A 26,737-nucleotide genomic window follows, 5' to 3' on the forward strand; every position below is an offset into this window, starting at 1 on the left:
CCCCAGCCTCATCCCAGTCCCACTAGAGCTTCATTTGCTCAGATTTGCAGACTGCATTTTCTGCTGATGAATTCACAGCACGTACCAGCAGCGTGGTGACCCACCATGAAAACCTGAGCCTCCCCTCACCCGCTCCATGTTCCCATCCTCATCCAGCTGAGCCTTCTTTATCCCAACTGGAGCCAGGAGCTGTTGTGTGCTGTGGGGAAAGGCTCCCAGCACGGATGCAGCCACTGGGAATGACTGCGAGACACAGCCTTTTCACGGAGCTGTGAATAGCTCTTTGGCAGCTTGGCGGCTTGGGGCATCAACACCAAAGCAAAGCACATGATGGTCAGATGGGGACTGAGCCACCCCCCACCCAGAGCCTGCCCGGCCTCCCTCTGGTGCTGGGTTTTTGCCCCTGTTTAATCCCATCTTTGACAATTCCTGTTGGATCCATTGCCTGCGGCAAAACACCTTCCCCCAACCTGGCTCAGGCAAGGCCAGACGGGATGGTGAGGGGGACAACTTGATGGTGAGGGTCTCATTGAGATCCTCAAGGCGCATGGGGCACTTGGGGATCCCAAAGTACATGGACCTTTCAGGGTGCAAAGATCACCTTGTGACACCTAGGACGACTGGGGACTCCAAGGTGCATGGTCTACTCCAGGTGTTGGGATGACTCCTGATACATTCAGGTCTGCAGGACACATAGGACCCCACAAGAGACATAGTCCCTCAGGGCATGCCCCTCAGAACAGGTAGGAAACCTAAAGCGCATGGACACCCCAGGGTGCAGAGATCCACTTTGGGCATCCAGGACCCCAGAACGCTTGGGGATCTCAAGGAACATGGTACCCCAAGGATGCAGACAACCCTCATGGCACACAACCCCCAGGCTGCTCAGCTGTGGGGGGTGCATGGACCCTCCCAGGGCACATGGGACCCTCGAGCTCACGGTAACCCCAGTCTGTGGAGCTCCCCAGAGGTTTGCCAGCCCCAGTATCCAGAGCAGCTCCTCAGGGTACAGCTGTCATGCGTGTGCCCACCCTCCTCTGGAGGAGGAGTCCCAAGAGCCAGCTTTAAAGCAGGGCAGAGAAAGGGCCTTTTCTTCCCCATCACCCTGGGCCAGCGGGCACGCAGCTGTGGGGACGCTGGGCAGGGCTGGCAGGGAAACCAGCCACCACCACAGGGGGATTCCCCGTCCCCAGTTTCTCCTCATCCCTTCAGTCTTGCTGCAGGAGCACTGGCAGGGGTTCAGGGTGGGACGGGGCAGGGTGTGGGTGCTGTGGAGGCCCCCAGGGGCTTGGGCCCCAGCCAAGGGGACACTGAGGGGGAGATGTCGACATTGGCCCCCCTGCGCCTGCTGCGTGAGCCCTGGAACGCCAGCGAGGGCAACCAGAGCAACGCCACAGCTGGGGCAGGCAGTGCCTGGTGCCAAGGGCTGGACATCCCCAACGAGCTGTTCCTGGCACTGGGACTGGTGAGCTTGGTGGAGAACTTGCTGGTGGTGGCTGCCATTCTGAAGAACAGGAACCTGCACTCGCCCACTTACTACTTCATCTGCTGCCTGGCTGTCTCCGACATGCTGGTGAGCATCAGCAACCTGGTGGAGACCTTCTTCCTGCTGCTGCTGGAGCATGGCCTGCTGGTGGTCTGTGCCAGTGTCGTCCGCCACATGGACAACATCATCGACCTGCTCATCTGCATCTCTGTGGTGTCCTCTCTCTCCTTCCTGGGGGTTATTGCTGTGGACCGCTACATCACCATCTTCTACGCCCTGCGCTACCACAGCATCATGACCTTGCAGCGGGCTGTGGTGACCATGGCCAGCGTCTGGCTGGCCAGCACTGTCTCCAGCACTCTCTTTGTCACCTACTACCGCAACAACGCCATCCTCCTTTGCCTTATTGGATTCTTCCTCTTCATGCTGGTCCTCATGCTGGTGCTCTACATCCACATGTTTGCCCTGGCCCGTCACCACCTCCGCAGCATCTCCAGCCAGCAGAAGCAACCCACCGTCTACCGCAGCAGCAGCCTGAAGGGTGCTGTCACCCTCACCATCCTCTTGGGTGTCTTCTTCATCTGCTGGGGACCTTTCTTCTTCCACCTCATCCTCATCGTCACCTGCCCCACCAACCCTTTCTGCACTTGCTTCTTCAGTTATTTCAACCTCTTCCACATCCTCATCATCTGTAACTCATTAATTGACCCCCTCATTTATGCCTTCCGGAGCCATGAACTCCGACGGACGCTGCGGGAGGTGATGTTGTGTTCTTGGTAGGACAACAGGACAGCTGGTAACAGCGTGGACGGATGGACAGGACACACCATAGTGGGGGGGAGTCCCCCACCCAACCCCTCTCATGGTAGCCAATAAAAGCTCTTTATGGTGATGCTGCGGCTCCAAGGGAGGTGGGGGTGGGTGGGTTGTCCCCTCCTGGTGACATTACTCGAAGCTCAATCACTCCTGGTTGCCATTGATGGGGACCAGTAGCAGGGACCGATGGGGGTGTTGGAGCAGCCCCCACGAGGAGGGGTTCCCTCCCTACCCAGGGCTGCTCCAACACCCCACTGGTCCCCATGATGGGGGGATATCCCAGACAAAAGACCCACACATCACCGTTGCCTTTGTTCTTGGACCACACCCACAGCCATTCCCCTTGCTTCCAACTCCCCCCCCTTCCACCACCCCGGGATGCTCCCACCGTGCCCGGGTGGTCCTCTACATCCCCACCCCCAATACGGGTGCAGAGGAACGAGGGGTCCCCATACATGTTGGGGGGGGGAAGGTGGTGTCCCAGTGCTGGTAGGGCGTGGCCAGGGCGTGGCCGGGTGCCGCAGCGTTGCGGCGGCGGAGTTTTCTGATTGGTAGCGTGGTGGTGGTGACATCAGAGCCCGGCCCGGTGCGGCGTGAGACGTCTATAAAAAGAGGAGGAGGAGACGGCGGGGCCCTGTCCCCCCGCTGCTCCCCGGTACCGCTCCTACTTCTTCCCGTTCCCGGTTCCGTTCCCGGTTCCCGTTGAACCATGAGGGAGATCGTCCACATCCAGGCGGGACAATGCGGCAACCAGATCGGCGCCAAGGTAACGACGGCAACAGGGACAAAAGCATCCCCCCCACTCCCATCCTCTTCCCTACTGATATCCCCCCCCACCCGACCCCCTTTTTGCCGCACCGGGAAGACAGAAGGCCCCGCCCCATACTGCCCCTCCGCCCTCCTCGCTTCCCACGGTCACTGCCGCTGCTGCGGCCACCCTTTGTCCTTCAGCACCGCGGACAGTGCCCACGCCCCGCCCCACCGCCAGGAGGCGCCCGCCGCCCCGCCCCGCCCTGCCTTTGGGTGGGGGAAATGGACACAACGCGGGGTCCTAGTGCCCTCCATTGGGGGTCATGAGGTCCTCGTATCCACCTTGGGGTGTCTCACGGTCCGAGTGGCCCCTTTCCCCAGGGCCTTCTCCTTTCGTCGCAGTGTCCTAGTGCCCCTCATTGAGAGTCCCAGGGTCCTAGCGTGTATGCGTCCCCGCGGTGTGTTGCAGGGTCCTAGTGTCCCCACTCCCGTTCCCCTCCCTGTGTCGCAGGGTCCTAGTGTCTCCCATTGGGCGTCGCCGGGTCCTAGGGTGTGCGTGTCCCCCCATGTGTGTGGCAGGGTCCTAGTGACCTGTCCCGGGGTGTCACAGGTTCTAGCTCCCTCCGCTTTGTCCTGCCTTGGAGGGTGTCGCGAGGTTTTAGTGCTCCCCCATTGCGTGCCCGCGATCCTAGCATCCCTGTCTCCCCCACACAATGTCCCCGCTTTGTCTCGGGCGGTGTCGCGGAGTCCTAGTGCTGCCCCGCCCTGTCCTCGGCGGGGTTCGCAGGGTCCCAATACTACCGCCCCAACCCCTCACTGTCCACGGGGTGTATGGCAGGGTCCTAGTGTCCCCCCAACCCCGGGTGTCATGGAGTCCTAGTGCCCCCGCCCTGTTTCAGAAGAGTGTCGCAGGGTTCTAGTACCCTCCCGCCTCGTGTGTGCGTTCGGGTCTTCCCGCCGCACTAAGCACAGTGTATGCCCCCAGTTCTGGGAGGTGATCAGCGACGAGCACGGCATCGACCCCAGCGGCAACTACGTGGGCGACTCAGACCTGCAGCTGGAGCGCATCAGCGTCTACTACAATGAAGCCTCCTGTAAGAGAACCCCACCTTCCCGAAGATGCCCCAGAAAAGCAGGGCAGTCCCACACCCCGACCCTGGGCAGGGGGAACACCCCTGCCCTGCCCCCCAATCCCTGGTGCAGCAAGATCCACCCCCGTCTGCTCGGGTGGGGTAGGATGGGGTGGGGCAGACATACGAACCTACCCCCTGGGGATCTGGGGTGGGGGAGATGTGCACTGCCCCCATAGGACTTTGTGGTTTGGGGAGTTGAGGGGGAGACACACCCACACATGCATCCAGGTCACCCACCTCCATGGGACCCTGAGGTGCTGTGGGGGGACAAGATTCATGCACCCACCTTGTGGGACCCTGCAGTTTTGGAGGGACACAGACATGTCCCCACAGGGACATGACATATGCACCCAGCTCTATGGGATCCCAAGGATCCACCCAGCCCTGTTGGACCCCCACTGAGTGTGGAAGGGGAGAAGGGTGCACCAGCTCCAAGGGGACCACATTGTTTGTTGGGGCACACACACAAATCCAGTGATATGGAGACTTTGTGGTTTGGGTAGGGACACACAATTAGTGTACCCATCCTTACAGGACCCTGCCAGGCATGGGGGACATCCCAGGGTGGGAGTCATCATTAGGTCCCCCCCCATCATGGGCTCTCTTGCAGCTCACAAGTATGTCCCTCGTGCCATCCTGGTGGACCTGGAGCCAGGGACGATGGACAGTGTGCGCTCGGGTGCCTTTGGCCACCTCTTCCGCCCAGACAACTTCATCTTTGGTAAGTCCTTAGGGAGGGGGATGCCATCACCCGCACTCTGCCTGCACTAGCACCAACCCCAGGGCGCATCTCCGCCCATGCCGCAGGGCCTGGCACAACCGGCAGGACGCCAAACCCTTCTAGTTTTCCTTTCCCACCCCACCCCATCTTCAGATCTCACCAATGCCGCCGGCGGCACCTCGTTCCCTCCCCGGCGTGGGTGCAGAGTGCCAGCAGCCATCGGATACCTTTTTTTTCCCCCTGGCAGGGCAGAGCGGGGCTGGGAACAACTGGGCTAAAGGACACTACACAGAAGGTGCTGAGCTGGTTGACTCAGTGCTGGATGTGGTGCGGAAGGAATGTGAGAACTGCGACTGCCTTCAAGGCTTCCAGCTGACCCACTCACTGGGTGGTGGCACCGGCTCTGGCATGGGCACCCTCCTCATCAGCAAGGTGCGGGAGGAGTACCCTGACCGCATCATGAACACTTTCAGTGTGGTGCCATCTCCCAAGGTGTCAGACACAGTGGTGGAACCCTATAATGCCACACTCTCCATCCACCAGCTGGTGGAGAACACGGATGAGACCTACTGCATCGACAACGAAGCCCTCTACGACATCTGCTTCCGAACCCTCAAGCTGGCCACCCCTACCTATGGTGACCTCAACCACCTTGTCTCAGCCACCATGAGTGGTGTCACCACCTCCCTCCGCTTCCCTGGCCAGCTCAACGCTGACCTCCGCAAGCTGGCTGTCAACATGGTGCCCTTCCCTCGCCTCCACTTCTTCATGCCAGGCTTCGCCCCACTGACAGCCCGTGGCAGCCAGCAGTACCGCGCCCTCACTGTCCCCGAGCTCACCCAGCAGATGTTTGATGCCAAGAACATGATGGCTGCCTGTGACCCCCGCCATGGCCGCTACCTCACCGTGGCCACTGTCTTCCGAGGCCGCATGTCCATGAAGGAGGTGGATGAGCAGATGTTGGCCATCCAGAGCAAGAATAGCTCTTACTTCGTGGAGTGGATCCCCAACAATGTCAAGGTGGCTGTTTGTGACATCCCTCCTCGGGGGCTCAAGATGTCCTCCACATTCATAGGCAATAGCACAGCCATTCAGGAGCTCTTCAAGAGAATTTCAGAGCAGTTCACTGCCATGTTCCGCCGCAAAGCCTTCCTCCACTGGTACACAGGTGAGGGGATGGATGAGATGGAGTTCACTGAGGCTGAGAGCAACATGAATGACCTGGTCTCCGAGTACCAACAGTACCAGGATGCCACAGCTGAGGAGGAAGGGGAGATGTATGAGGATGACGAGGAGGAGTCGGAGGCACAGGGTGCCAAGTGATGCCTGATATGCATCCACCTCACCCGCAGCCTCCTCACCCCCAGCTTTGTGCTGCTGCAGGTCCCCCAACCCCATTCCTCTTCAGTGTCTCCTGACCCATCCCCCCCAGTCCTGAGCCTGCTTGGCACCCCCACCTCCTGCCTTCCTTCCCCCCTTTTGTTTTTTTTACTGGTTTGTGTCTATTTTTTTTTTTTTGAATACGTAATAAATTTATTGCTGTCCAAGAACACCTGGCTGTGACTCCTGGTGGGGAGAACAGGGAGAGAATCCTCAGATGAGGGCAACTTGTGGGATTGAATCTATTAATAGGGAAACCTGGGGCCCCAAAGTGACTCGGTCCAAGCCCTAGCCCCCTCCCAGACAATGCCTGTCCCCAATAAGTCTCTTGCCTGACCCACCCTGTGTCCCACAGATCCAGCTGCCCCAGGGATGGGGCTGCAGATGCCATCTGTAATGACTAAGTGGATGCCATTGTCCCCAGTCACCCTTTTTGCAGGGACAGGGTGGTGACTGCCCCCTCCCTGCACCAGGACAATATTGGCTCCTTTTCCCTCCACCAAGGTGGAGATATCTGCCCCAGGGTGCTTCCCCAGAACTATTTTTTGGCATCCAGGGTGCCCCCAGCCCAAACAGCCCCAAGCCCCCCAGCTCAAGAGACCTCCCAGCTGGGCTGACCCCGGAGGTGGGGGTCCAGGCTGTGCTGTTATGGGACTGCAGCCCCACCTCAGCTGCTGCTCTTTCCCGCTGGAGCTGGGGGCTCTGGGACCAGGGCGCAAAAGGGATGGGGACAATGGGTCTTGGAGCTCTAGAAGCAAGGAACTATGGGGTTGGGGAACGTGGAGACCAGGAGCTATGGGGCTGGGGGCTCTGAGAACTGGGAGCTATGGGGCTATGGGGTGGGGGTCTAATGGAACAAGGGACCATGGGGTAGGGGTCTATGGGGACCAGGAGCTGTGGGGCTGGGGTTTTCTGGGCACTGGGAACTACGGGACTGAAGGCAAAGGGTGCCCGAAGCTATAAGGACTGGCATCCGTGGGGCTGGGGGCTATGTGAACCAGGAACAATGGGGCTAGGGCCTCTGCAGACAAAGAATTATGGGGCTGGGAGGCCTATAGAGGCTGGTATCTGAGGGACTGGGGGCTCCGTGCACTGGGAGCTACGGGGCTGGGAGTTACAGGGACAAGGGACTATAGGAACAAGGGACAATGGGCTGCGGGTTGTGGGGGCTCTGGGGCAGGGAGCCATGGGGCACGACAGGTTGTAAGTCCGTGTTCCGGGGCTCGGTTCGCCGCGTCCTCATTGTCCTCCCCAGCATCCAGCCACGGCCCCGCCCAGGTGCGGTGCAGTCCGCCGGCCGGCAGGGGGTAGCAGCGCGGTGGGGGGCGGAGTGGGGCGGGGCCTGGCTGGGCGGGGCGCGGCGGTGGCGGAGCCGGCAGGCGGCGGTGAGCGAGGCGGGGGCGGTGCCCCCTGGCGGGCGAGAGGGGGCAGGGGTTGGGGAGGGCGATCCGGTACCGGGGACTGGTGCTGAGGGGGCTCCGCCGGGGCTTGGGTGGGGAATGCGGAAGGCAATGGAGGGGATGGGCAACAAGGGTGGCGGAGAGCGACGTGCCGGGGGCGGGTGAGATGCACCGGGGGCGTCCGGACGGTACCGGGATGGGGCGAGCGTGGGCCCATCCGGGCGGTGGCAGCGGGGCAGGGCGGTGGCCACAGGCGTGGGAGGCGGGGGTGCGGGTTTGGAGATGGCGATAGTGGCACGGTGTCGATGCTGGTGTGTCGGTACCGGAGTGTTGATGCCGGTGCTGGGGTGCTGGGGACGGAGTGGGTGTTGGTACTGGAGTGCTGACGTCGGTGCTGGTCTTGGGGTGTCGGTGCTGGTATTAGGGTACTGGTGACAGGGTGCTGGTGCTGCGGTGTCAGTGCTGGTGTTGGGAGGCCAGTATTGGGGTCGCAGTGCCAGCGTGTTGGTGTTGGTGCCAGTGCCGAGGTGCTGGTGCTGGGGCGTTGGTGCCAGTGTCAGCAGTACCGGTGTCGAGGTGTCAGTGGCACAGTGTTGGTGCTGGAATGCCAGTATTGGGATGTCGGTACTGGGATGTCAGTGCTACTGCTAGGGTGTCAGGGCTGGTGTTGGGGTGTCTGAGACGGTGTCAGGGTGTTTGTGCCAATGTGGAGGTGCCAGTGCCAGGGTATCTGAGCCAGTGACTGTCCTGCAGCAGTGGCAATGGCGTCGGACGAGCGGCTGGCTCGTTTCCGCCAGGCCCACCTCAACCCTTTCAACAAGACCCCAGAGGAGCAGGAGCAGCACCCCGAGGGGGAGAACCCCACACCAGGTAGGTGCTCACCCCCCACAGTGCCCCATTGCCAGGGGGGTCCCAGCACCCCACACACACACCATGTCTCCCACCCCCATTGCAGCCCCACAGCCAGACCCATCCCCAGGAGACCCCGAGGGTGCCCTTGACCTAGGCCTGGCTGAAGACCACTTCTCCCGGCCTGTGGTGAGTGGGGCTAGGGAAGTTCTGTGGGGCTGGGGGGTTTGTATGAGTCTGAGGGACAGGAGTGATGCTGGGAGGGTTTGGGAGGCTGGGAGTTCTGCAAGGCGCTGGGGGATCTGTGTGGGACTGGGGGACAGAAGTGGAGTTGGGGTATGTGGGGCTAAGGCATGTGTGGAGCTGGAGGGGAGGCATGTAGCTGGGGGGCAGGAGTGGGGCTGGGGAGTCTGTGGAACTGGGACTTTATGTGGGGTTGGAAGGTCTGTGTGGGGCTGGGGTGTGGATGGGATGGAGATGTGTGAGGTGGGGGGCTGCCAGTTTACCCTCCTCCTCCTCGTCGTCTCCCTCCTTCTCCTCCCCTCCGTGGTGGCAGGGTCTGATCCTGGCTCAAGATGTGGGGCAGCTGTGCCAGGCCATTGAGGAGTGCAAGCGGGTGATCCTGGCGCTGCCTGAGCACTCAGAGCGGCAGAAGGATGCAGTCGTGCGGCTCATCCACCTCCGCCTCAAGCTGCAGGAGCTCAAGGTGGGGCAGGACTGGGGCTGGGATTTCCCCAGGGCTCAGCACTGAGACCAGTTTGGTTTAATGTCTTCATCAGTAGTCTAGACAAGGGGATCAAGGGCACACTCTGTCAGTATGCAGACATCACCAGGTGGAGTGGGAGTGTTGATCTCCTTGAGGGCAGGAAGGATCTACAGAGGAATCTGGCCAAGCTGGATCAATGGGCTGAGGCCAATGGGATGAGGTTCAATGAGGCCAAGTGCTGGGTCCTGAACTTGGGTGACAACAACCCTATGAACCCTCCAGTCTTGGGGCACAGTGGCTAGAAACTGCCTGGTGGAAAAGGACCTAGGAGGGTTGGTTGATGGTGTCTGAAGATGAGCCAGTGTGTGCCCCTGTGGCCTCTCATGTGGCCAAGAGCATCCTGGTCTGGATCAGACATAGTGTGACTAGCAGGACCAGGGCAGTGACTGTTACCCCGTACTGGGCACTGGTGAGGCCATGCCTTGAGTACCAGGTTCAGTTTTGGGGCCCTCACTACACAAAGGACATTGAGATGCTGGAGCAGGTCTAGACAAGGACAGCGAAGTTGGCAAAGGCTCTAGAGAACATGTGAGGAACACCTGAAGGAACTGGGGTTGTTCAGCCTGGGGAAGAAGGAGGCTGAGGAGAGACCTTCTGGCTCTCAACAACTCATGAAAGAAGGTTGGAGCCAGGTGGGGGTCGGTCTCTTCTCCCAAGGAACAAGCAACAGAACAAGAGGAAATGGCTTCAATTTGCTCCAAGGGAGGTTTAGGCCGGACATAAAGAAAAATTTCTTCCCCAAGAGGGTTGTCCAGACCTGGCCTAGGCTGTCCAGGGTAGTGGTGGAATCCCCATCCCTGGAGGGGTTTCAAAGCCATGTGGATATGGTGCTGAGGGACATAGTTTAGTGGTGACCTGGCAGTGCTGGGTTAATGGTTGGACTCGATGATCTTAAAGGTCTTTTCCAACCAAAATGATTCCATGAGTTCAATGACTCCATGATTCCATGTTTGGGGGCCCCACACTGACACCTCCCTTCTCTTTCAGGACCCCGATGAAGATGAGCCAAACATCCGCGTGGTGCTGGAGCATCGCTTCTACAAGGAGAAGAGCAAGAGCGTGAAGCAGATGTGCGACAAGTGCAGCACCATCATCTGGGGCCTCATCCAAACCTGGTACACCTGCACAGGTGGGGAGGAGACCCCCAACCCAACGTACCCTACCTTCCCATCGCCACCTTATCTCCCGCTGATGGCCACCCGTGTCTCCCCACTCAAGGCTGCTACTACCGGTGCCACAGCAAGTGCCTGCCACTGGTGAGCAGGGTCTGCGTGCGGGCCAAGGTCAGCCACCAGGCTGAGTACCAGCTCAGCATCTGCCCTGAGAGTGGGCTGGACAGCCAGGACTACCGCTGCGCCGAGTGCCGGGCACCCGTCTCCCTGCGTGAGGCTGCGGGGCGTTGGGAGGGTTGGGGGCTCTGGAGGCACTGGGGGGAGCTGGGAGGTGTGGGCCTGCCTGTGGCTGGGGGCTCTGGGGGGTTGGAGACTGCATGGGGCTGTATGGGGCTGGGGGCGTTGGGAGGTTCTGTGGGATTGGGGGCTGCAAGGGAATGATAGCTCTGGCGGGGCTGAGGGGGATATGGAACTTGGCACAGTGAGGGACTGCATGGAACTGGGCAGAGATGGGAGGGTGTGGGGCTGAGGGAAGCCAGGGGACCAGAGCTGTCTGGAGCTTGGGGGGCTGGGGAATATGGGGCTGGGGGTGCTTCTTTAATGGCTGAGGGGAGCTGATGGTGTCCCTCGGTGTTGTGGCATGTCCTTTGGCAGGGTGCAGAGCATGGCACAATGCAAGCCCTGATGTGAGTGCCCAGTGCATGTGCCAGTGCTGGTACATGTGCCAACATGTGTGTCACCACAGGGGGGGTGCCCAGCGAGGCCAGGCAGTGTGACTACACCGGTCTCTACTACTGCAGCAGCTGCCACTGGAATGACCTGGCTGTGGTGCCTGCTCGTGCCATCCACAATTGGGACTTTGAGCCCCGCAAGGTGCCCTGAAGTGGGATGGGAGCTTGGGAGGACAGGTGGGGGTCACTTAGGGTGGATGTGACCCTGGACAGGAGTCCTGGGGGGCCATGTCCCTGGTTGGAGGTCACCTGGGGGGACCATATTGCTGGGTGTTGGGATTCATGAGGCCTATGCCCCTGAGTAGAGGTCACCTGGGGATCTGTGTCCCTCCTTAGAAGTCACCTGGGGGGACATGTCTCTGGCTGGAGGTCAGGTCACTTGGGGGGACATATCTCTGGTCATGGGGGTCTTTTGAGGCCGTGTCCCTCATTGGAGGTCACTTACAAGTCCTGGTCATGGAAGTCCCTGAGGTTTGTGGCCCTGGCTGGAGGTCATTGAGGGGCCGTTTCCCTGACTAAAGGCTACCAGGAGGCCATGTCTGTGGTTGAAGTCACCTGGGAGTCTGTGTCCCTGGTCATGGGTGCCTGTGGCTGCACCCCTGAGCAGAGGTCACTCGGGGGTGGCGATGTGCCTGGCAATGAGTGGCAGTGCCGTGGGGCGGTGTGGCTGGCGTGGCGCTGTGGGGTGACGGTGGCAGTGTGGGTGTCACGGGCAGGTGTCGCGGTGCAGCATGCGGTACCTGGCGCTGATGGTGTCACGGCCTGTGCTGAAGCTGCGGGAGATCAACCCACTGCTCTTCAACTACGTGGAGGAGCTGGTGGAGATCCGGGTGAGTGCAGGGTGGAGGACATGGGGGGACAGACCCACCCTGTGAGGCTGGGGTTGGGGACAGTGCTGTGTGGGGAACACAGGGAGAGGGGTCCCTGGCAGCACCTGCTAGGTCCCATAAAGGGGCAGCAGGGCAGGACTGGAGATGTCCAAACTGCTGTGGGGATGAACTTGGCCCAGCCTGACCTTTGTCCTGATCATGTCTCTGTCTCTGTCCTGACCCCAACCTGGCCCCATTCTCATCCCATTCCATTCCTACACCATCCTCATCTCATCCCTCTCCCTATCCTGGCCTGCCACCATCCTTTTCCCTGTCTTTGTCCTATCCCCATCCCCTTTCCTGTCCCATTCATGTCCCATCCCATTCCTGTCCTTGTTCCCATCCTGTTCCATTCCCCCACCATGTCCATCCCATCTTTGTCTTTGTCCTCATCCTGCCCCTGCCACCACCCTTTTCCCTATCTTGGCTTCATTCCCATCCCCGGTCCTCATCCATATCCCATTCCCATCTCCATTCTTGTTCCCATCTCTGTCCCTATCTTCATCCCATCTCATTCCCACATAATTCTTACCTTCACCCCATCCCTATCCCCATTCCCATCTCTATCTCTATCCTGCCACTGCCACTGCCCTTGGCCTTATTATGGTCCTATACCCATCCCTGTCCCCATCCTGGCACTGCCACCACCTTTTCCTTGTCTTGGTCCCATCCCCATCCCCATCCCATCCCATCCTATCCCATCCCCATCCCATCCCATCCTATCCCACCCCCATCCCATCCCATCCCATCCCATCCCATCCCATCCCATCCCATCCCATCCCATCCCATCCCATCCCATCCCCTTCCCACTCTGCAGAAGCTACGCCAGGACATCCTCCTGATGAAGCCCTACTTCATCACCTGCAAAGAGGCAATGGAGGCACGGCTGTTGCTGCAGGTCAGGACCAGTGGAGTGCCAGTGCCTGGCATGGTGGTACCAACCATGGTGGCAGTGCCAGCAGTGACATATGTCCTGGCCACAGCTGCAGGACCGCCAGCACTTTGTGGAGAACGATGAGATGTACTCACTGCAGGACCTGATGGACATCGAGGCCGGGCGCCTGAGCTGCTCCCTCACCGAGATCCATACCCTCTTTGCCAAGCACATCAAACTGGACTGCGAGGTGAGCCGTCGCTGCGGGGCAGACCCATACCTTGCCACAGGCTTGAGGCAGAGGGTGGCAAGGACCCCAGCAGGCACCATGGGGACCTTCTGCCCCTCTGCCCTCCCAGCGCTGCCAGGCCAAAGGCTTCGTCTGCGAGCTCTGCAAGGAGGGTGATGTGCTCTTCCCCTTCGACAGCCACACCTCGGTCTGCACAGGCTGCTCCGCCGTCTTCCACAGGTACCAGGGACACTGGGGCGGCACCGGGTGGCACTGGGGTGGCTGGTGCCATGGGGTGACCCACCAGTATGTGTGTCCTCCTTCACCAGGGATTGCTTCTACGACAACTCCACCACCTGCCCCAAGTGTGCCCGGCTCAGCCTGCGCAAGCAATCCCTCTTCCAGGACTCCGGCATCACCGAGGCAGAGCCATAATGGGGGAGCTCAGCTGCACAACTGCCTCACGGCTGCCCCACCACCCACCATGGGACAGACATGGGTCATTCAGGACCCTTGGGCACAATGGCACTAGCCCAGCCCAGCAGGAGCTGCTGGACCCCAGCCCAGACACACTCTATGAGAATAACGCTGCTGATCTGTGGGGAACACACCTGGTTTCCCCCTGCCTCACCCCACAGACACCCCTTTTCCCAGGGCTGAGCCCCCCAGGGAATGGGGTGGAGGGGGTCAGGGCTGTGTGGGGCCAGTGATGCCCCACGCTGGGTGTTGTTGTAGCATTAACGAGGACTCTGTGCAACCCAGCACTTGTGTCCCTGCTTTGGGGGGACTCTGGGGGGGGCACCGGGGGACACCAGGAGCTCCCATTGGGGCTGCCTCCCCCACACCATGGCAGTAGGGCTGTCCCATCCCCCCACCCCTGGGGTCTTCCCCCAATACCACCCTGGTCCTGGAGCCACCATTGGCATGTGTTGAGGTGGACTGGCCATGCCTGGTCTCCTTGCCCACCAGGATGGCTCCAGGACCCCCCTGGTGCCCTTTGTCCTACCCAGAAGACTCTCCCCACTGACCCCTTCCCAAGGTGATGGAGACGGGCAGAGCCACCGTGGTGGTGGGTTGGTCAGTTTTACCGGAACACAGCGCTGCTACATAGGCACCAGGTGGGCACCAACCATGCTCCCAGTAGCTACGGGCAACCCCAGGTCCTAACAGGGTGGGGCTGCTTGCCTATTCTCCATATCCCAGTGGGCACTGGGCCACTGGGTTTGGCCAGCCCTATGCCTCCCACCATCATGGGACTGGGGGCTGCTGCTCGAGGTTGGTTCCCAGTGACCTTGGGCTGGTGGCACCAGTCCTGTGGGCACCTGTGGGCAGAGTGGCTGAGACGGGCTGCAGCAGTGCTGGGACACCAGCATATCCCTATGTCCATCCCCCAGCATGTCCCAGTGTCCATTCTCTGGCATGTCCCCATGTCCATCCCCCAGTATGTCCCGGTGTCCATCCTCTGGTGCATCCTGGTCTCCATCCACTGGTGTGTCCTGGTGTCTGTCCCCTGGCATGTTCCCACGTCCATCTCCCGGTCCCGGGGCTGGCCTCAGGGCTCTCGTGGCCGCTCAGCAGGCAGGAAGGTGTCCGGTGGTCCCGGTGGCAGCTCCGCATCACTGAGGTGTTTCTTGTCCCGATTCTGCTCCCGCGATCGGGTCCAGGAGGGCGACCGCAGGTACCCAGCCCGGGGCACAGCTGGTGCCTGCAGCCCTGTGAGGACAGATGGCTCAGGGATGGACCAACAGACAGATGGACAGATGAATGAATGGGTGCCCAATGCCACTCACTCACCACTGGGCGACTCTCCGGTTGCGTTCTCCTCGTCAGAGTCAGCAAAGACCTCTGCCAGCTCCTGGTCGGACATGTCGGTCAGCTCGGTCAGGTCCAGCAGGTCAAAGTGAACCTCCAGTGAGGAGACGCTGCTTAGGGGCTCTGTGGGCATACAGTGGCACCCCAGCCAGGAGCTGGTGGTGGGGTGGGCACCTCTGTGCTCAGAGGCACCTAGATAAGGAGCTCAGTGGGGACAATGACATGCTGGATGCTGATCGGGGACCCCAGGATTGGGCAGGGACAGGTAGAAGATGCTAGAGACAGACAGGGGACCTCAGGATGGCAGGGGCTGGCAGAGACCACAGGGCAGGTGGGGGACACCAGGGTTAGGCAGAGGACCTCAGGGACTTTCAAGGGGCCCTGAAGATGGGTAGGGAACACCAGGTCAGGGAGGAGACACTAGGCTGGGCAGGGGCACCAGGGACTGTCAGGGAAGCCCAGGGATAGGCAGGGACCCCAGAAACAAGCAGGGGACCCCAAGAGCTGGCAGAGGATACCAGGGTCTGGCAGGGACCTCGTGGGCAAGCAGAGGATTGCAGGGGCTGGCAGGGGATGCCAGGGAGAGACAAGGACCCTGGGGACATGCAGGGGGCTGGCAGGGACCCTAGGGCTGGGCAGGAGATACTGTGGTCAGAGGACCCTGGGGGCTGTCAGGAGACCCTGGAGACAGGCCACACTCACGTCTGCGCTCAGTGACCTGCAGAAGGCCAGTGCTGGGGATGGGGACATTGCCCTGCTCCTCAGCAGGGGTTCCAGGGGGCTCCGGGGCTGGCCTGTGGGTGGGGGTCCCCACTGGGCGCTCCGTGACCAGTGTCTCCTTGCCGAGCTCTGCCACACACCAGCATTGCCATGTGGGTGATGGCAGCTCCATCCTCAGGTCCTGCTGCCCCCCTAGCTGAGGAGCATGGGGACAGCAGGGCGCTTGTGGATGCCCAAACCCCACTGTGCTGCCAGCCAGCATCCCCCCGCCCCCCACCCCGTGCAGCCCCTTTGTGTCGGCAAGACAAAAGCGTGGCTTGTGTGGGAGCCCAGACAAGGGACTGTTTGTCTTCAGCGACAGCCAGTGAGACCGTGGTTGCTGCGGCCATGGCACAGCCCAGGGTCATAGAACAATCCATGGTCACGGCACAGTCCGTGGTCAAGGCACAGTCCATGGTCAAGGTTTGGTCTATGGCTATGACATGGTCCCTGGTCGTGGCACAGTCCATTATCATGGCATGATCCATGGTTATGGTGCGGTCTGTGGGCACTCAGCAGGCAGCAAGGGTGGGTAGAAGAGCTGGCGAACCGCAGGGTACTACCATTCCTGGACCCCCAGCCCATTTTGGACTGGACAAAGCCATGAGCCACCAGGCTCTTCCATCACTGGAAGAGGTGGCATGGGGATGAGCATCTCCTCCTTCCCCCCGATGAGTGATGATGGGGCAGGGAATATTAATTCCCCCAACCCAAAGGGGCTGAGACAGGGAAAGAGACGTTATGGGGGCATTTGGTCCCTGCTCCTGGCACAGAGTCACAGGAGATCAGTGCCCATGTCCCAACACCAGCTTTGCTATGTTCTGACCCCACAAAGTGGTACCAGTCACCCCGGCCAGCAGCCTCCCTTCAGCTGGGAACAGGGTCCCCATCTCGCTCCAGTGATGGGAAGAGCTCCCTGGGGACACACACAGAGGCTGTCCAATCTCGCCTACTCCCACCATCCCGCCCCATATCCCACCGCAGTGGGTGACACAACGGTGTCAGTGTATAGAGCACGGGTGTCCCCTCTGCCACCGGCAGTGCCCCCAAGCCCCCACCCACCAGGGCGCTGGTCTCGGCCATCAAAATCCCCTCTGGCCTCTGCCTGCATGGTCACGCCGTGTCACTGGCCACACCGCCGGCCACGCCGCCCCGCTCCGGCCTGGGCTCACCGGCTGCCTGCCGGGAAGCGGCACCGGCATCAGGAATCCCGCCGGCACACGCCGCTCTGCTGACTCACGTCGAACCGCAGAGCCCGGCAGCAGCCGGCACCGGTCACCCCGCCGCCACCGGTCACTCCCCTGGTGCCCAGCCCGGTGGCACTGTCCCCTCCTGCATGGCTCCCAAGGGGTCAGTGTCCCCCGTGCCACGGGAGAGAACAGCCACGGCTGCCACCGTGATGGGTGCCGTGGCACAGTCGTGTGCCGGGCACGTGCAGGAGGGTCAGGCATGAACGGGAGCCCCGGCACCACCCGCGTCACCATGCAAGACCCCCCACCGTAATACCTGGATCCCCCCAGCTCCACCAGCACAGCCACCACCCTGTCCCCTAGCCCTCTGCACTGCTCCACTGGCACCACCACATCGGCACGGGGGTGCCTGCCCTGGTACTCCCCTGCACCTCAATTGCACGACCCGATACCCCGGGCACCCCTGCATCCCCTGGGCACCCTACTGCACCCTCCCACACCTCCTGGGCACCCCATCGCACCCCTTCGTCCCGTGGGCATCCTACTGCAGTCCCAGACTCTGCTCCCCTTTGCCTATGCAGACATCCCACAGCCCCCCACCCCTGGGTACAGACACCCCCCAGCACCACCCCACATGTGCCCGCATCTGGGCACACACACGATTCCCCCACGCACATCTGTACCCTCTCCTGGAACACACAACCCCTACCGCAACCTCATCCAGAGCCCCCTGCACCCCCTTGAATTCTACACACTCCCTTTTGCACACCCACTTGCGCACTCCCCCTTGCGCACTCCCCCTTGCACCCCGAATGCGCCTCCCACCTTGCACACACCCCCTTTGCACACCCGCCCCGTGCATAACCCTCTTGCACCCCTTTTGCACCCCCCATCTCGCACACACACCCCTTGCACACCCGCCCCGTACATAACCCTCTTGCATCCCTTTTGCACCCCTCCTCGTGCCTCCAATGCACCCCTCCTTGCACACGCATCCCAATCCAGAGACCACTGCACCCCCTTTGCACCCCCTTTGTTCCCCCCACCTTGCACACTCTTGTACCCCTCCCTTTGTACTCCCCATTTACAGCCCCTTGCCCCCTCCTCCCGCCCTACATCTCCTTGTGCACCCCTGTACCCCGCTTCGGGGCCCGACCCGGTTCCAAGAGGGTAGTCGCACCGGTCCGTGTTCCCCCCCGCAAATCCTCACCTGCCGCTCCCGGAGCCTCCATGGGCCGGGGCCGGGGCCGGGGCCGGGGCCGGGGCCGGTGCTGGTGCCGGTGCTGGGCGGGGCGGGCCCGGTGCCAGCCCGCAGCCCGCACGGTCCTGTCCGCCGCGGCGGGGGCGGGACCGGAGGCGTGCCGGAGGCGGGTGTTGCGGGGGTGGGATACAGACGACACCGGCCCCGCCTGCACCGGAGGGACCGGGAGCGGAGAGGGAGAGGGGCTGCGAAGAGAAGGACCCTGGAGTGGGTCTGGGCGGCTACGGTGCGGATGGGTGGAGGGAGGGCACACCGGAACCGGGAATGCAGCGGGTACACCGGGGCGGGGGTGGAGTTGGGGAGACATAACGGGGACATGGGAATGGAAGGTGCACCACAGGACACCGTAGGAGGGCAGACTCGGGGTGTGTGGGGAGGTCCGGGTTGGGAGACACACGGAAAGCAGGGGTGCAGCCAGAACCTGGGTAGGGCAGATCCGGGATGCAGGGGAAGGGGCACATTGGTGGGGAGATCAGAGAACCGGGGCTGCAGTGTGGACACCGGGAGAACGGGGGGAAGCAGAGATATTGGCCCCGGGGAACCCGAGGCCAGCGTGGATCCCAAGGGCATGGAGGAGGGGGGTGTCTCGGGGGACAGCGAGGACCCCCCGCGCCCGTCCCGGCTCCCCTTGAGCCGCCGCCGCTGCTGGGGGCGTGGCTCTGCAGGGCAGGGGGCGGGGCATCTGGGGGCGTGCCCTGCTGCAGGGTGGCTCTCGCGAGATTTCCCCTTCCGTTGCCTGGAGACGGCGGTGGCCGCCATGGTGAGAGCGGGGCCTGGACCGGGCTTAGGCCAGGCCGGGGAGAGAAACGGGTCTGGGACCGGGGCTAGGAGGAGAAAAGAGACCCGGAGAGGGCCAGGCCTGCTGCTGAAGGATCCCCTACAGCCGCGAGGAGGGCGGGCGGCGGGGCCAGGCCTGGGACTGGGGGTCTCTAAGAAGTCCTGGGGGCCTATGAGAGCGATCTTTAGGGGTTCTGGGGTCTCAGAGAGATCCTGGAGCTTCCTGAGGAGCTATGAGAGGGGTCTCCAGGGGTACTGGGGGATCAGAGAGGGGCCTAGAGAATCCTGGAGGGCTATGAGAGGGCTGGAGGGTTCTGGGGAGGCTCAGAAAGGGTCTTGGGAGGTTCAGAGAGCATCCTGTGAGGCTAAGAGGGGATCCTGGGCACTCTGAGGGGCTATGAGAAGGTACTGGGATGCTCAGAGTGGGACCTGGGAGGTCCTGGTGGCTCAGAGGAGGATCCTGAGGGGCTCAAAGAGGGTCCTGGGGGCTCAGATGGGAGGTCCTGGCAGTTCATCCCCCTCCCAGCACCCACCCTCTTGTGCATTTTTCATCCTTTCCATAGCCACCCAAAAAGAAAGTTGAGAAAAAAGGGAAAGGGACAAAAGCCCCAGCAGTGGTGGATGCCCTGTCCCCCCAGGACATGAGCAAGGAGGAGGTAAGAGATCCCTAGCCCCAAGTCTGTCCCTCAGCAGGAGAATGTGGCCAGCTGCAATCTTCAGGATCCCTGCTTAGTGCCTGGCCCCAGGGACAACAGCTGGGAGAGGGTAACAGAGACAGGCAGCCTGACGCCAGTCTGGGCTCTGCAGGAGTGATGTCACTGTTCCTGGAAGGAGCAGCCCCCTAATCCGCCCTCCCTTCTGCTGGTCTGGGACTCTCTGCTCTCCAGACTAGTCCTTCACTTTCTTCTCCTCAACACCACAACCCCAGCAGCCTGGTGATGGCTCTGCCCAGAGCTCTGTCATTACAGCTGCTGCTCCTTGGTTGCTCCAAGTCCTATTTTTTATGCTGAATGTCCTATAACCTGGCCTGAGGACCTCGCTCCTGGTATAAGATCTTGCATATCTCAGTGCCAGCAGTGTGCCCATGTGGCCAAGAAGGCATCCTGGCTTGGATTAACAAAATTGTGGCCAGCAGGACCAAGGCAGGGATTGTCCCGCTCTACTGAGCACTACTGAGGCCACGGCTTGAATACTGGGTTCAGTTTTGGGCCCCCTTACTCCAAGAAGGACATTGAGGTGCTGGAGCAGGACCAGAAAAGAGCAAGAGAGCTGGTGAAGGGTCTGGAGAACACATCTTGTAAGGAGCAGCTGAGGGAACTGGGGTGGTTCAGCCTGGAGAAAAGGAAGCTCCAGGGAGAGATACCTTCTGGCTCTCTACAACTCCCTGAAAGGAGGTTGGAGCCAGGTGGGAATTGGTCTCTTTTCCCAAGGAATAAGCAAAAGGACAAGTGGAAATGGCCTAAGGTTGCCCCAAGGAAGGTTTAGGTTGGAGATGAGGAACAATTTCTTCCTCTTGAGGGCTGTCAAGGCCTGGCCCAGGCTGTCCAGGCCAGTGGTGGAGTGCCTGTCCCTGGAGGAGTTTCAAAGTCATGGCGATGTGGTGCTGAGGGTCATGGTTTAGTGGTGACCTGGCAGTGCTGGGTTAACGGTTGGGCTGGATGATCTTTGTCTTTTCCAACCAAAACACATCAGTGATTCTCTGTTTCTGTGGTGTTTGGTCACCTGAGAATGGTGTTACTGGACACCGTGGGAGACAACATCTGAGTCTAGGCTGTTTGTGGGAGGATAAGGTTTTGTTGGTGGGCTCTCCGAGATTCGGGGTGTGTCAGGGCTCCTCCCTCTACACTTCTCCCGGTAACAGCCAACTGTGTCCCACCACATTGGCCACATGAGTGTCTTTCAAAGGCTTCTGCCCCAGCCCCCTTTTTACCTGGCTCTTCCTCTTGGCTCTGCAGCTGGAGAAGCATGTCGTGCGTCTCCGGGAGGAGCTGGAGCGGGAGCGGGAAGAGCGGAACTATTTCCAGCTGGAGCGGGACAAGACTCACTCCTTCTGGGAAATCACCCGGCGGCAGCTGGAGGAGAAGAGGGCAGAGCTGCGCAACAAGGACCGCGAGCTGGAGGAGGCTGAGGAGCGGCATCAAGTGGAGATCAAGGTGGGATGGGGAGCAGGCTGCCCTGAGCTCTGCATGAACCTCAGGCAGCTCTGAGGAGGAGGATCTGGGCAGAATGCAACTCAGGAGCATGCTGGCCAACATCCCTGCTCCAAGTGTCTCCTGCTGAAGCTCCTCACCCTTTCTTGTGGCTTGTCTTTAGGTTTACAAGCAGAAGGTGAAGCACTTGTTGCATGAACACCAGGAAAACCTCGCTGAGCTGAAAGTGGAGGGCATGGTGTCCATGAAACGGGCCCAGGAGAATCACTGGGCCCAGGAGATGGAGCTGTGGAAGGACATGCGCTCCTTGAAAGTGGAGCTGAAGGAGCAGGAGCTGGCCAAGGAGGTGGTGGTGAAGGACATGAACCTGGTATGTCCCTGGCCAGGCTGGAACAGTGTGTGAACACTGTGGAACAGGCCTCTGTGGTGGAGGGAGGTGGTTGGGAGCCCTGCCAGCCTCTAACATGAAACTTCTCCCCAACAGAAGCAAGAGGAGGAGATCACCCAGCTGCGCAATGACTTTGAGAGACAGGTGAAAGGTCAGGATCTCTGTGTAAGCTCCCTGTGAGTTCCCAGCATCTGGCTAGGCAGGGTGTCTCCAAGCTCTACAGCCCTGCTAGGCTCCCTGGCTGAGCCGCAAGCAGAAAGAGGGATGGTTTCCCTCCAGTTCTGGCTAACTTTCCCCCCATTCTGACCAGTTCCCCTCAAAATCTGGTCAGTTTTCCACCAATTCTAGACATTTTCCCTTACTTTTCGCTATTTTTTCCCCACTTATGGCTGATTTTTATCAGTTCTGGATAGTTTCTCCCCGCTTCTGCTTTTTCTTTCCCAAGTTCTGGCCAATTTTCCCTGCTCTCCATGCTGCAGAGTGGGCAAGCTGAGGAGCCCTTGCAGAGTCCTCTCTCCAGCATCCTCCTTAGGGGACATCTCAGGTTCTCATGGTGACTTGGAGCGAGTCCATGCCCTCTTTCCAGGGATGCTATTTCTGGGCTCTCTTCTCTCTGCAGTCCCACTGTAACTGCTCCATGTGCTCGTGGCAGCTGTAGTGACACTGTCCTTGAGTGGCACTCACTGGGCTGGCTGGTGGAGCTGGGGGGCACTACGTGGGGTCTCCAGCAGGTCCCCACTCTGTGCCCCTCACCAGAGATCGAATCTCGGTACGCCGAGAAGATGCAGGCTCTGCAGGAAGAGCTCGACTTGAGGAGGAAGACTGAGATCCACGAGGTGGAGGAGAGGAAGAACCACCACATCAGTGAGCTGATGAGAAACCATGAGAAAGCCTTTAATGACCTCAAGAGCTACTACAATGACATCACCCTCAATAACCTGGCGCTCATCAACTTGCTGAAGGTACTGCAGTGTCCCACGTTCCTCAAGGGACTGGTGCTGGGAGGGTTTCACCCAGATTTGGCCAGTTCCTTGGTGGTGGTGTGGGTGCTGCCAGGAGGGTGCCTTGAGTGTGTGGGAAGCTCTGAGGAGCAGCCACCCAGGAGTTGAAACTGGTGTGTCCAAGAATAGGAGCAGGTGGAAGAGATGAAGAAGAAAGAGAATCACCTGGAAAAAGAGAAGGCAGATGTGCTGCTGGAGAACAAGCAGCTGAAGGAGCCTCTGCAGCAGGCCCAGGAGCAGGTGGCTGAGCTACAGAAGAAGTTGGTTCACTATGACAAGGACAAGGAGTCCCTGATGGTGAGTGGCCAGCCCTGTCCTTGCCATGGCTCTTTCCCGGAGGGATTTCCTCAGTAGTGACCTCTTGACTTGGCCAGACCACTGACCCACATCTTTGAGTCCCTTTCAGCTTGGGTAACATCTCAGGTGGGGTTCTGGCAGTAGAGAAACTGGCAGAGAGGGACAGGAGTTGGTGTAGGTGACACCTGTTTTTCTAATGGTCGCTCTCACTGAATCCCAGCATGGTGGGGGTTTGGCAGGGACCTTTGGAGATCACCTAGTCCAACCCCCCTCCTAAAGCAGGGTCACCCACAGCAGGCTGCCCAACATCACAATGTCCAGCTGGGTTTGGAATCTCTCAAGAGCACAAGACTCCACAACCTCTCTGGGCTGCCTGCTCCAAGGCTCCAGCACCCTTGTAGCAATGAAGCTTCTCCTCTTCAGATGGAACCTCCTGGATTCCAGTTTGTGTCTGTTGCCTCTTCTCTTGTCACCAGGCACCACTGGAAAGAGTCTGGCTCGATCCTCTTGCCCCTGACCCTTTAGCTCTTGCTGAGCATTGAGCAGATCCCCTCTCAGGGCACTCTTTGCTCCAGGCTAAGCAGCTCCAGGTCTCTCGGTCTTTCCTCCCCAGAGTTGCTCCAGTCCCTTTCTGGAACACATCCCCCCCACTTCCCAGAGACACCCCTGCTCTTTAACCCTCCTTCCTCTGCTTACTGCAGAGGGGGCTGTACAAGAGGAGCTTTGGAGGTCCCTTCCAACCCAGCCCATTCTATGATTCTGTAATTCCTGCTCACAGAACACCAGAGCCCGTCTGAAAGTCACCCAGAAGGAGCTGAAGGATCTTCAGTGGGAACATGAAGTGCTGGAGCAGAGGTTCAGTAAGGTGAGAGCTGTGGGTGGGTCTGACCATCCCAATTCACCCTGTCCCCTCCGCAGAGGACTGGCCACAGGGGCTTGGCAGAGCCTGGGCTTAGCCCCGGGCTTTCCAAAGTGCTAATCCAGAGCCTTGTGACAACTGCTGCTCCCAGCAAAGCTGCTCACAGCTCTGGTGTCTCCCACGGTCAGCAGACAGGCCTGGCCTTGTCCTTTTGCTAAGCAATCATGCACGCTCTGGTGGTCACCTCCTGGCATGCCAGGGACCAGCTGTGGTGAGGGGCCAGAGCTGTTGGGCAGAGCTGTGGGGAGAACTGGCCATGGGGAGATGTGACAATGGGGCAGAGCCACAGGGAGAAGTGGCTGTGGGGAAATGTAGCAGTGGGGCAGAGCTACAGGGAAAGGTGGCTAGGGGGAGAGGTGTGGGGACAGATGGCTGCAGGGACAGGTGACCCTGGGGGGATGGCCACAGATGGTCATGGGGAGAAGTGGCTGTGGGGAGAGATGTCCATGGGGAGAGGTGGCTGTAGGGCAGAGCCACAGGGAGAGGTGATCATGGCAAGAGGTAGCCATGGGGGGAGGTGACCAAAGGAAGAGGTGGTCATGGCAAGAGGCGGCCATGGGGAGAAGTGATCATGGGACAGAGCTGTGGAGCACCAGCCCCAGCCATGGCTTGCTCTCAGCAGTTCGATAGTCACTTGCTGTGCTGCAGTGGCTCAGGATGAGTCCTGCTGACTGAGTTCTCCCAGTGCCAGCCTCTCCCCTCCCCAGTTAACCCAGATAAATCAGTGGAGGCAGGAGGAGCTCGTCTACAGTCGGCAGAAATCCCCAGGAATATGAACACTGAACTGAGGCCTCGTTAACAGCCTGGCACTAAGGCATAGCACATTCAGAAATAGGCTGCAGAGGAGAGATTGTGGCCTAATTAGGACACTTATTAACTAGCTGTGAGCTGGGGCCTCCTGCCAGCTGCTGAAGCAGAGCAGAGACCCCCCCCTGTGCTGTGGGGCCCTCTCAAAGCTCAAATCCTGAGCCCATCAGCATGTTCTGCTGCCAGAGGGGGGGGTCCTGGGCCTGGTAAGGAGGAGGAGGCAGCAATGCAGGTGCTGAGGAGGTGCCAGCCAAGCTGTGATCCAGCACCTGCCTTCCCTGTGGGCTGCAGGTGCTGTGGGGAACAGCCAGATCTCACCAAAGCAGATTCTGAGCTGCTGGACCTGTTTGTTGGGTGGCCACCAACCCTAGAGGGAGTCCTGTTGGGCTGTTTTTGGCTGCAGGTGCAGTCGGAGCGGGATGAGCTCTATCAGAAGTTCACCAAAGCCATTCAAGAGGTGCAGCAGAAGACTGGCTTCAAGAACCTGCTGCTGGAGCGCAAGCTGAAAGGTCTCATGGGAGTCCTGGAGAAGAAGGAGGTGGAGCTCAGTGAGGTTCTTGCAGCCTCCAACCTGGAGCCAGGTGCCGTCTCCTTGGTCTCGCACAAGCTGGAGGTACTGTGTGCTGCCCTAGGGGGCTGCAGAAGCTGGTTTTGGGGAGGGGGCAGAGCCTGCTGAGGGGGTGAACACAGACCTCAGAGTCTGCCAGTCCTTGTCCTGTGTGGCCATGGCCTCCACATCACTCACTGCCAGCACTCCAGGTGCCATGGGGCACTCCAGCTCTTCCCTCAAGAGCATGGTGTGTGGGTGTCAGGAGTTTGGCACTGCTCTGCCTTCCTTGGAAGAGGATGGCCCCAGGCATGGTCTGGCAGCACCTCGGGGTGCTCCATGCACCGCTGAGCCAGCGCAGACAGGTCCCCAGGGGCTCCGTGACGTCTGCCCTGCTAAAAATAGGCATGTGCAAAGCCTCAGCTGGAATCCCACATTCCTAGAGCCTGCCGCAGCTGTAACCAGAGAAGCAGCACTTGCTGCGGGTTGGGTTGAGGGGACACAAGTCCCATGCTGTGCTCTGCCACCATCCTGGTGCCCTCCAGCTCCTCCTGTGCCTGCCCTGTCCCCTCCCAGGTCCCCTCTGCAGTGGGTGACAGTGAAACTCACGGCCACTCTCTTGCCTCGGTGCCCTGGGGATGGGCATGGCAACAGCCAAGGTCACCTGCCACAGTGGCAGGAAGGAGAAAGCCAAATTCCTGGGAAGGCGTCGTGGCGTCAGCTCTCCCACAGCTGCTGGGCTCCCAGAATTTCTCAGCTGCCTCCAGCCTCTTCCCTGGGAAGCTTCTCTCCCTGTAATTCCCCCGGTGCAACGCTGGCAGGGTGGTGCTGCTGGAGCAGGTGCTGCCATTGTGTCTCCCTCCCTGCAGACGATGATGACAAGGGGCTGTGGTGGCACTTGTGTCGTTGGTCTGGAAGGTCTCTGGGGCTGGCTGTGCCTGGTAGAACTGGCTGGACGTGCTGGGCAGGATAGTGACCACCTGCCAGACCCCAGTGCCAGCTCCTCCATGCCCTGTGCCACCCTCATGGCATGGCCACCATATCCCCCAGGGCCCATCATCTGCTGTGTGAAACACTGCCTCCCTTTGCAGGATGTCCTCAATTCCAAGAATGCCACCATCAAGGACCTGCAGTTCCAGCTAGCCCGAGTCTGCAAGGTGAGGGAAGGGGCTGGGGCTGCCCCGTGGCCCCTGCCACGAGTCAGGGCTGGAGGCTGGGGGATGGAAATGGAGGGAAGGGAACTTAGCTGTTGAGCTGCTTCATGCCCAAATCATAGTTTCTGCTGTTCATCCTTCAAAGGGAGGTGTGTTGGAGTATCCCTTCCATGCTAAGCGGGGTGTAGGAAGCCCATGCCCAGGCTGGGCTGGAGCCAGGCTTTGGGTTGACCACAAGGAGCTTCTCTTTCAGGCACATGATGACATGCTGCAGACCTTCGAGGCAAAGCTGATGGCCTTTGGGATCCCTCTGGACAACCTAGGCTTCAAGCCACTGGCCAGCCCCACACTGGGGAGGGCTGTGGGGCAGGGCCCTGCCGGGCTTGTCGCTACACCTACCTGATGCCAACTGGCACCCAAGGAGACCCACCGTGCCAGGCAGGACATGTCCCATTGGTGCTCTACAGCATTAAACAAAGCCAGGAGGACATGAAGGACCCTTTTTTCTCCTCGCTGGATGGGGGGATTTTCTTCCAAGCAGCCCCCCAGGAACCCCCAA

General features: G+C 60.3%; 4 protein-coding genes across 11 annotated transcripts; 3 read left to right on the plus strand and 1 right to left on the minus strand.

Moving 5' to 3' along the window:
• The first annotated feature begins 1,321 nt into the window (after positions 1 to 1,321).
• Positions 1,322 to 6,229, plus strand: TUBB3 (tubulin beta 3 class III). The gene is made up of 5 exons (XM_054389497.1): positions 1,322 to 2,262; positions 3,011 to 3,068; positions 4,038 to 4,146; positions 4,796 to 4,906; positions 5,154 to 6,229. Exons 1-5 carry the CDS (start codon positions 1,322 to 1,324, stop codon positions 6,227 to 6,229), a joined length of 2,295 nt encoding a protein of 764 aa, XP_054245472.1.
• Positions 6,230 to 8,447: 2,218 nt separating this feature from the next.
• DEF8 (differentially expressed in FDCP 8 homolog) lies at positions 8,448 to 13,811 on the plus strand. 8 transcript variants are annotated; one of them, XM_054389590.1, is made up of 11 exons: positions 8,448 to 8,595; positions 8,642 to 8,724; positions 9,092 to 9,241; positions 10,289 to 10,430; positions 10,520 to 10,684; positions 11,159 to 11,286; positions 11,861 to 11,974; positions 12,831 to 12,911; positions 12,997 to 13,137; positions 13,247 to 13,356; positions 13,446 to 13,811. In XM_054389590.1, the coding sequence occupies exons 1-11, from the start codon at positions 8,448 to 8,450 to the stop codon at positions 13,549 to 13,551; spliced, it is 1,368 nt and encodes a 455-aa protein (XP_054245565.1). In that variant the 3' UTR covers positions 13,552 to 13,811. The 8 variants fall into 8 exon arrangements, with proteins under 8 accessions (XP_054245565.1, XP_054245567.1, XP_054245571.1 ...); XM_054389592.1 differs by having other exon boundaries at positions 8,654 to 8,724; XM_054389596.1 differs by having other exon boundaries at positions 8,654 to 8,724; positions 13,048 to 13,137.
• Positions 13,812 to 14,668: 857 nt separating this feature from the next.
• DBNDD1 (dysbindin domain containing 1) lies at positions 14,669 to 16,798 on the minus strand. Its single transcript, XM_054389834.1, has 4 exons — positions 16,750 to 16,798; positions 15,631 to 15,777; positions 14,911 to 15,051; positions 14,669 to 14,829 (listed from the first exon to the last, which is right to left on the minus strand). The coding sequence occupies exons 1-4, from the start codon at positions 16,796 to 16,798 to the stop codon at positions 14,669 to 14,671; spliced, it is 498 nt and encodes a 165-aa protein (XP_054245809.1).
• Positions 16,799 to 19,487: 2,689 nt separating this feature from the next.
• On the plus strand, positions 19,488 to 26,610 carry GAS8 (growth arrest specific 8). The gene is made up of 10 exons (XM_054389693.1): positions 19,488 to 19,571; positions 20,871 to 21,068; positions 21,229 to 21,435; positions 21,550 to 21,604; positions 22,210 to 22,415; positions 22,584 to 22,751; positions 23,530 to 23,616; positions 24,881 to 25,090; positions 26,116 to 26,181; positions 26,432 to 26,610. Exons 1-10 carry the CDS (start codon positions 19,557 to 19,559, stop codon positions 26,579 to 26,581), a joined length of 1,362 nt encoding a protein of 453 aa, XP_054245668.1. The 5' UTR covers positions 19,488 to 19,556; the 3' UTR covers positions 26,582 to 26,610.
• Positions 26,611 to 26,737: the final 127 nt, after the last annotated feature.

Source organism: Indicator indicator, chromosome 19 (assembly GCF_027791375.1).
Source record: "Indicator indicator isolate 239-I01 chromosome 19, UM_Iind_1.1, whole genome shotgun sequence".
Classification (NCBI taxonomy): Eukaryota; Metazoa; Chordata; class Aves; order Piciformes; family Indicatoridae; genus Indicator; species Indicator indicator.

What these genes read in the sequence shown, in the direction of transcription:
- TUBB3 (XM_054389497.1), top strand. Translation starts at nt 1,322, where the DNA reads ATGTCGACATTGGCCCCCCTGCGCCTGCTGCGTGAGCCCTGGAACGCC. An exon ending in GCAACCAGATCGGCGCCAAG is followed by an intron (nt 3,069 to 4,037) that starts GTAACGACGGCA and finishes GTATGCCCCCAG; the next exon opens with TTCTGGGAGGTGATCAGCGA. An exon ending in CCCAGACAACTTCATCTTTG is followed by an intron (nt 4,907 to 5,153) that starts GTAAGTCCTTAG and finishes TCCCCCTGGCAG; the next exon opens with GGCAGAGCGGGGCTGGGAAC.
- DEF8 (XM_054389590.1), top strand. Translation starts at nt 8,448, where the DNA reads ATGGCGTCGGACGAGCGGCTGGCTCGTTTCCGCCAGGCCCACCTCAAC. An exon ending in TCAAGCTGCAGGAGCTCAAG is followed by an intron (nt 9,242 to 10,288) that starts GTGGGGCAGGAC and finishes CTTCTCTTTCAG; the next exon opens with GACCCCGATGAAGATGAGCC. An exon ending in AGGCACGGCTGTTGCTGCAG is followed by an intron (nt 12,912 to 12,996) that starts GTCAGGACCAGT and finishes TCCTGGCCACAG; the next exon opens with CTGCAGGACCGCCAGCACTT.
- DBNDD1 (XM_054389834.1), bottom strand. Translation starts at nt 16,798, where the DNA reads ATGCAGGCAGAGGCCAGAGGGGATTTTGATGGCCGAGACCAGCGCCCT. An exon ending in TGGCCGAGACCAGCGCCCTG is followed by an intron (nt 15,778 to 16,749) that starts GTGGGTGGGGGC and finishes GGTGTGTGGCAG; the next exon opens with AGCTCGGCAAGGAGACACTG. An exon ending in AACCGGAGAGTCGCCCAGTG is followed by an intron (nt 14,830 to 14,910) that starts GTGAGTGAGTGG and finishes CTGTCCTCACAG; the next exon opens with GGCTGCAGGCACCAGCTGTG.
- GAS8 (XM_054389693.1), top strand. An exon ending in CGCTCATCAACTTGCTGAAG is followed by an intron (nt 22,416 to 22,583) that starts GTACTGCAGTGT and finishes GTCCAAGAATAG; the next exon opens with GAGCAGGTGGAAGAGATGAA. An exon ending in AGCTAGCCCGAGTCTGCAAG is followed by an intron (nt 26,182 to 26,431) that starts GTGAGGGAAGGG and finishes CTTCTCTTTCAG; the next exon opens with GCACATGATGACATGCTGCA.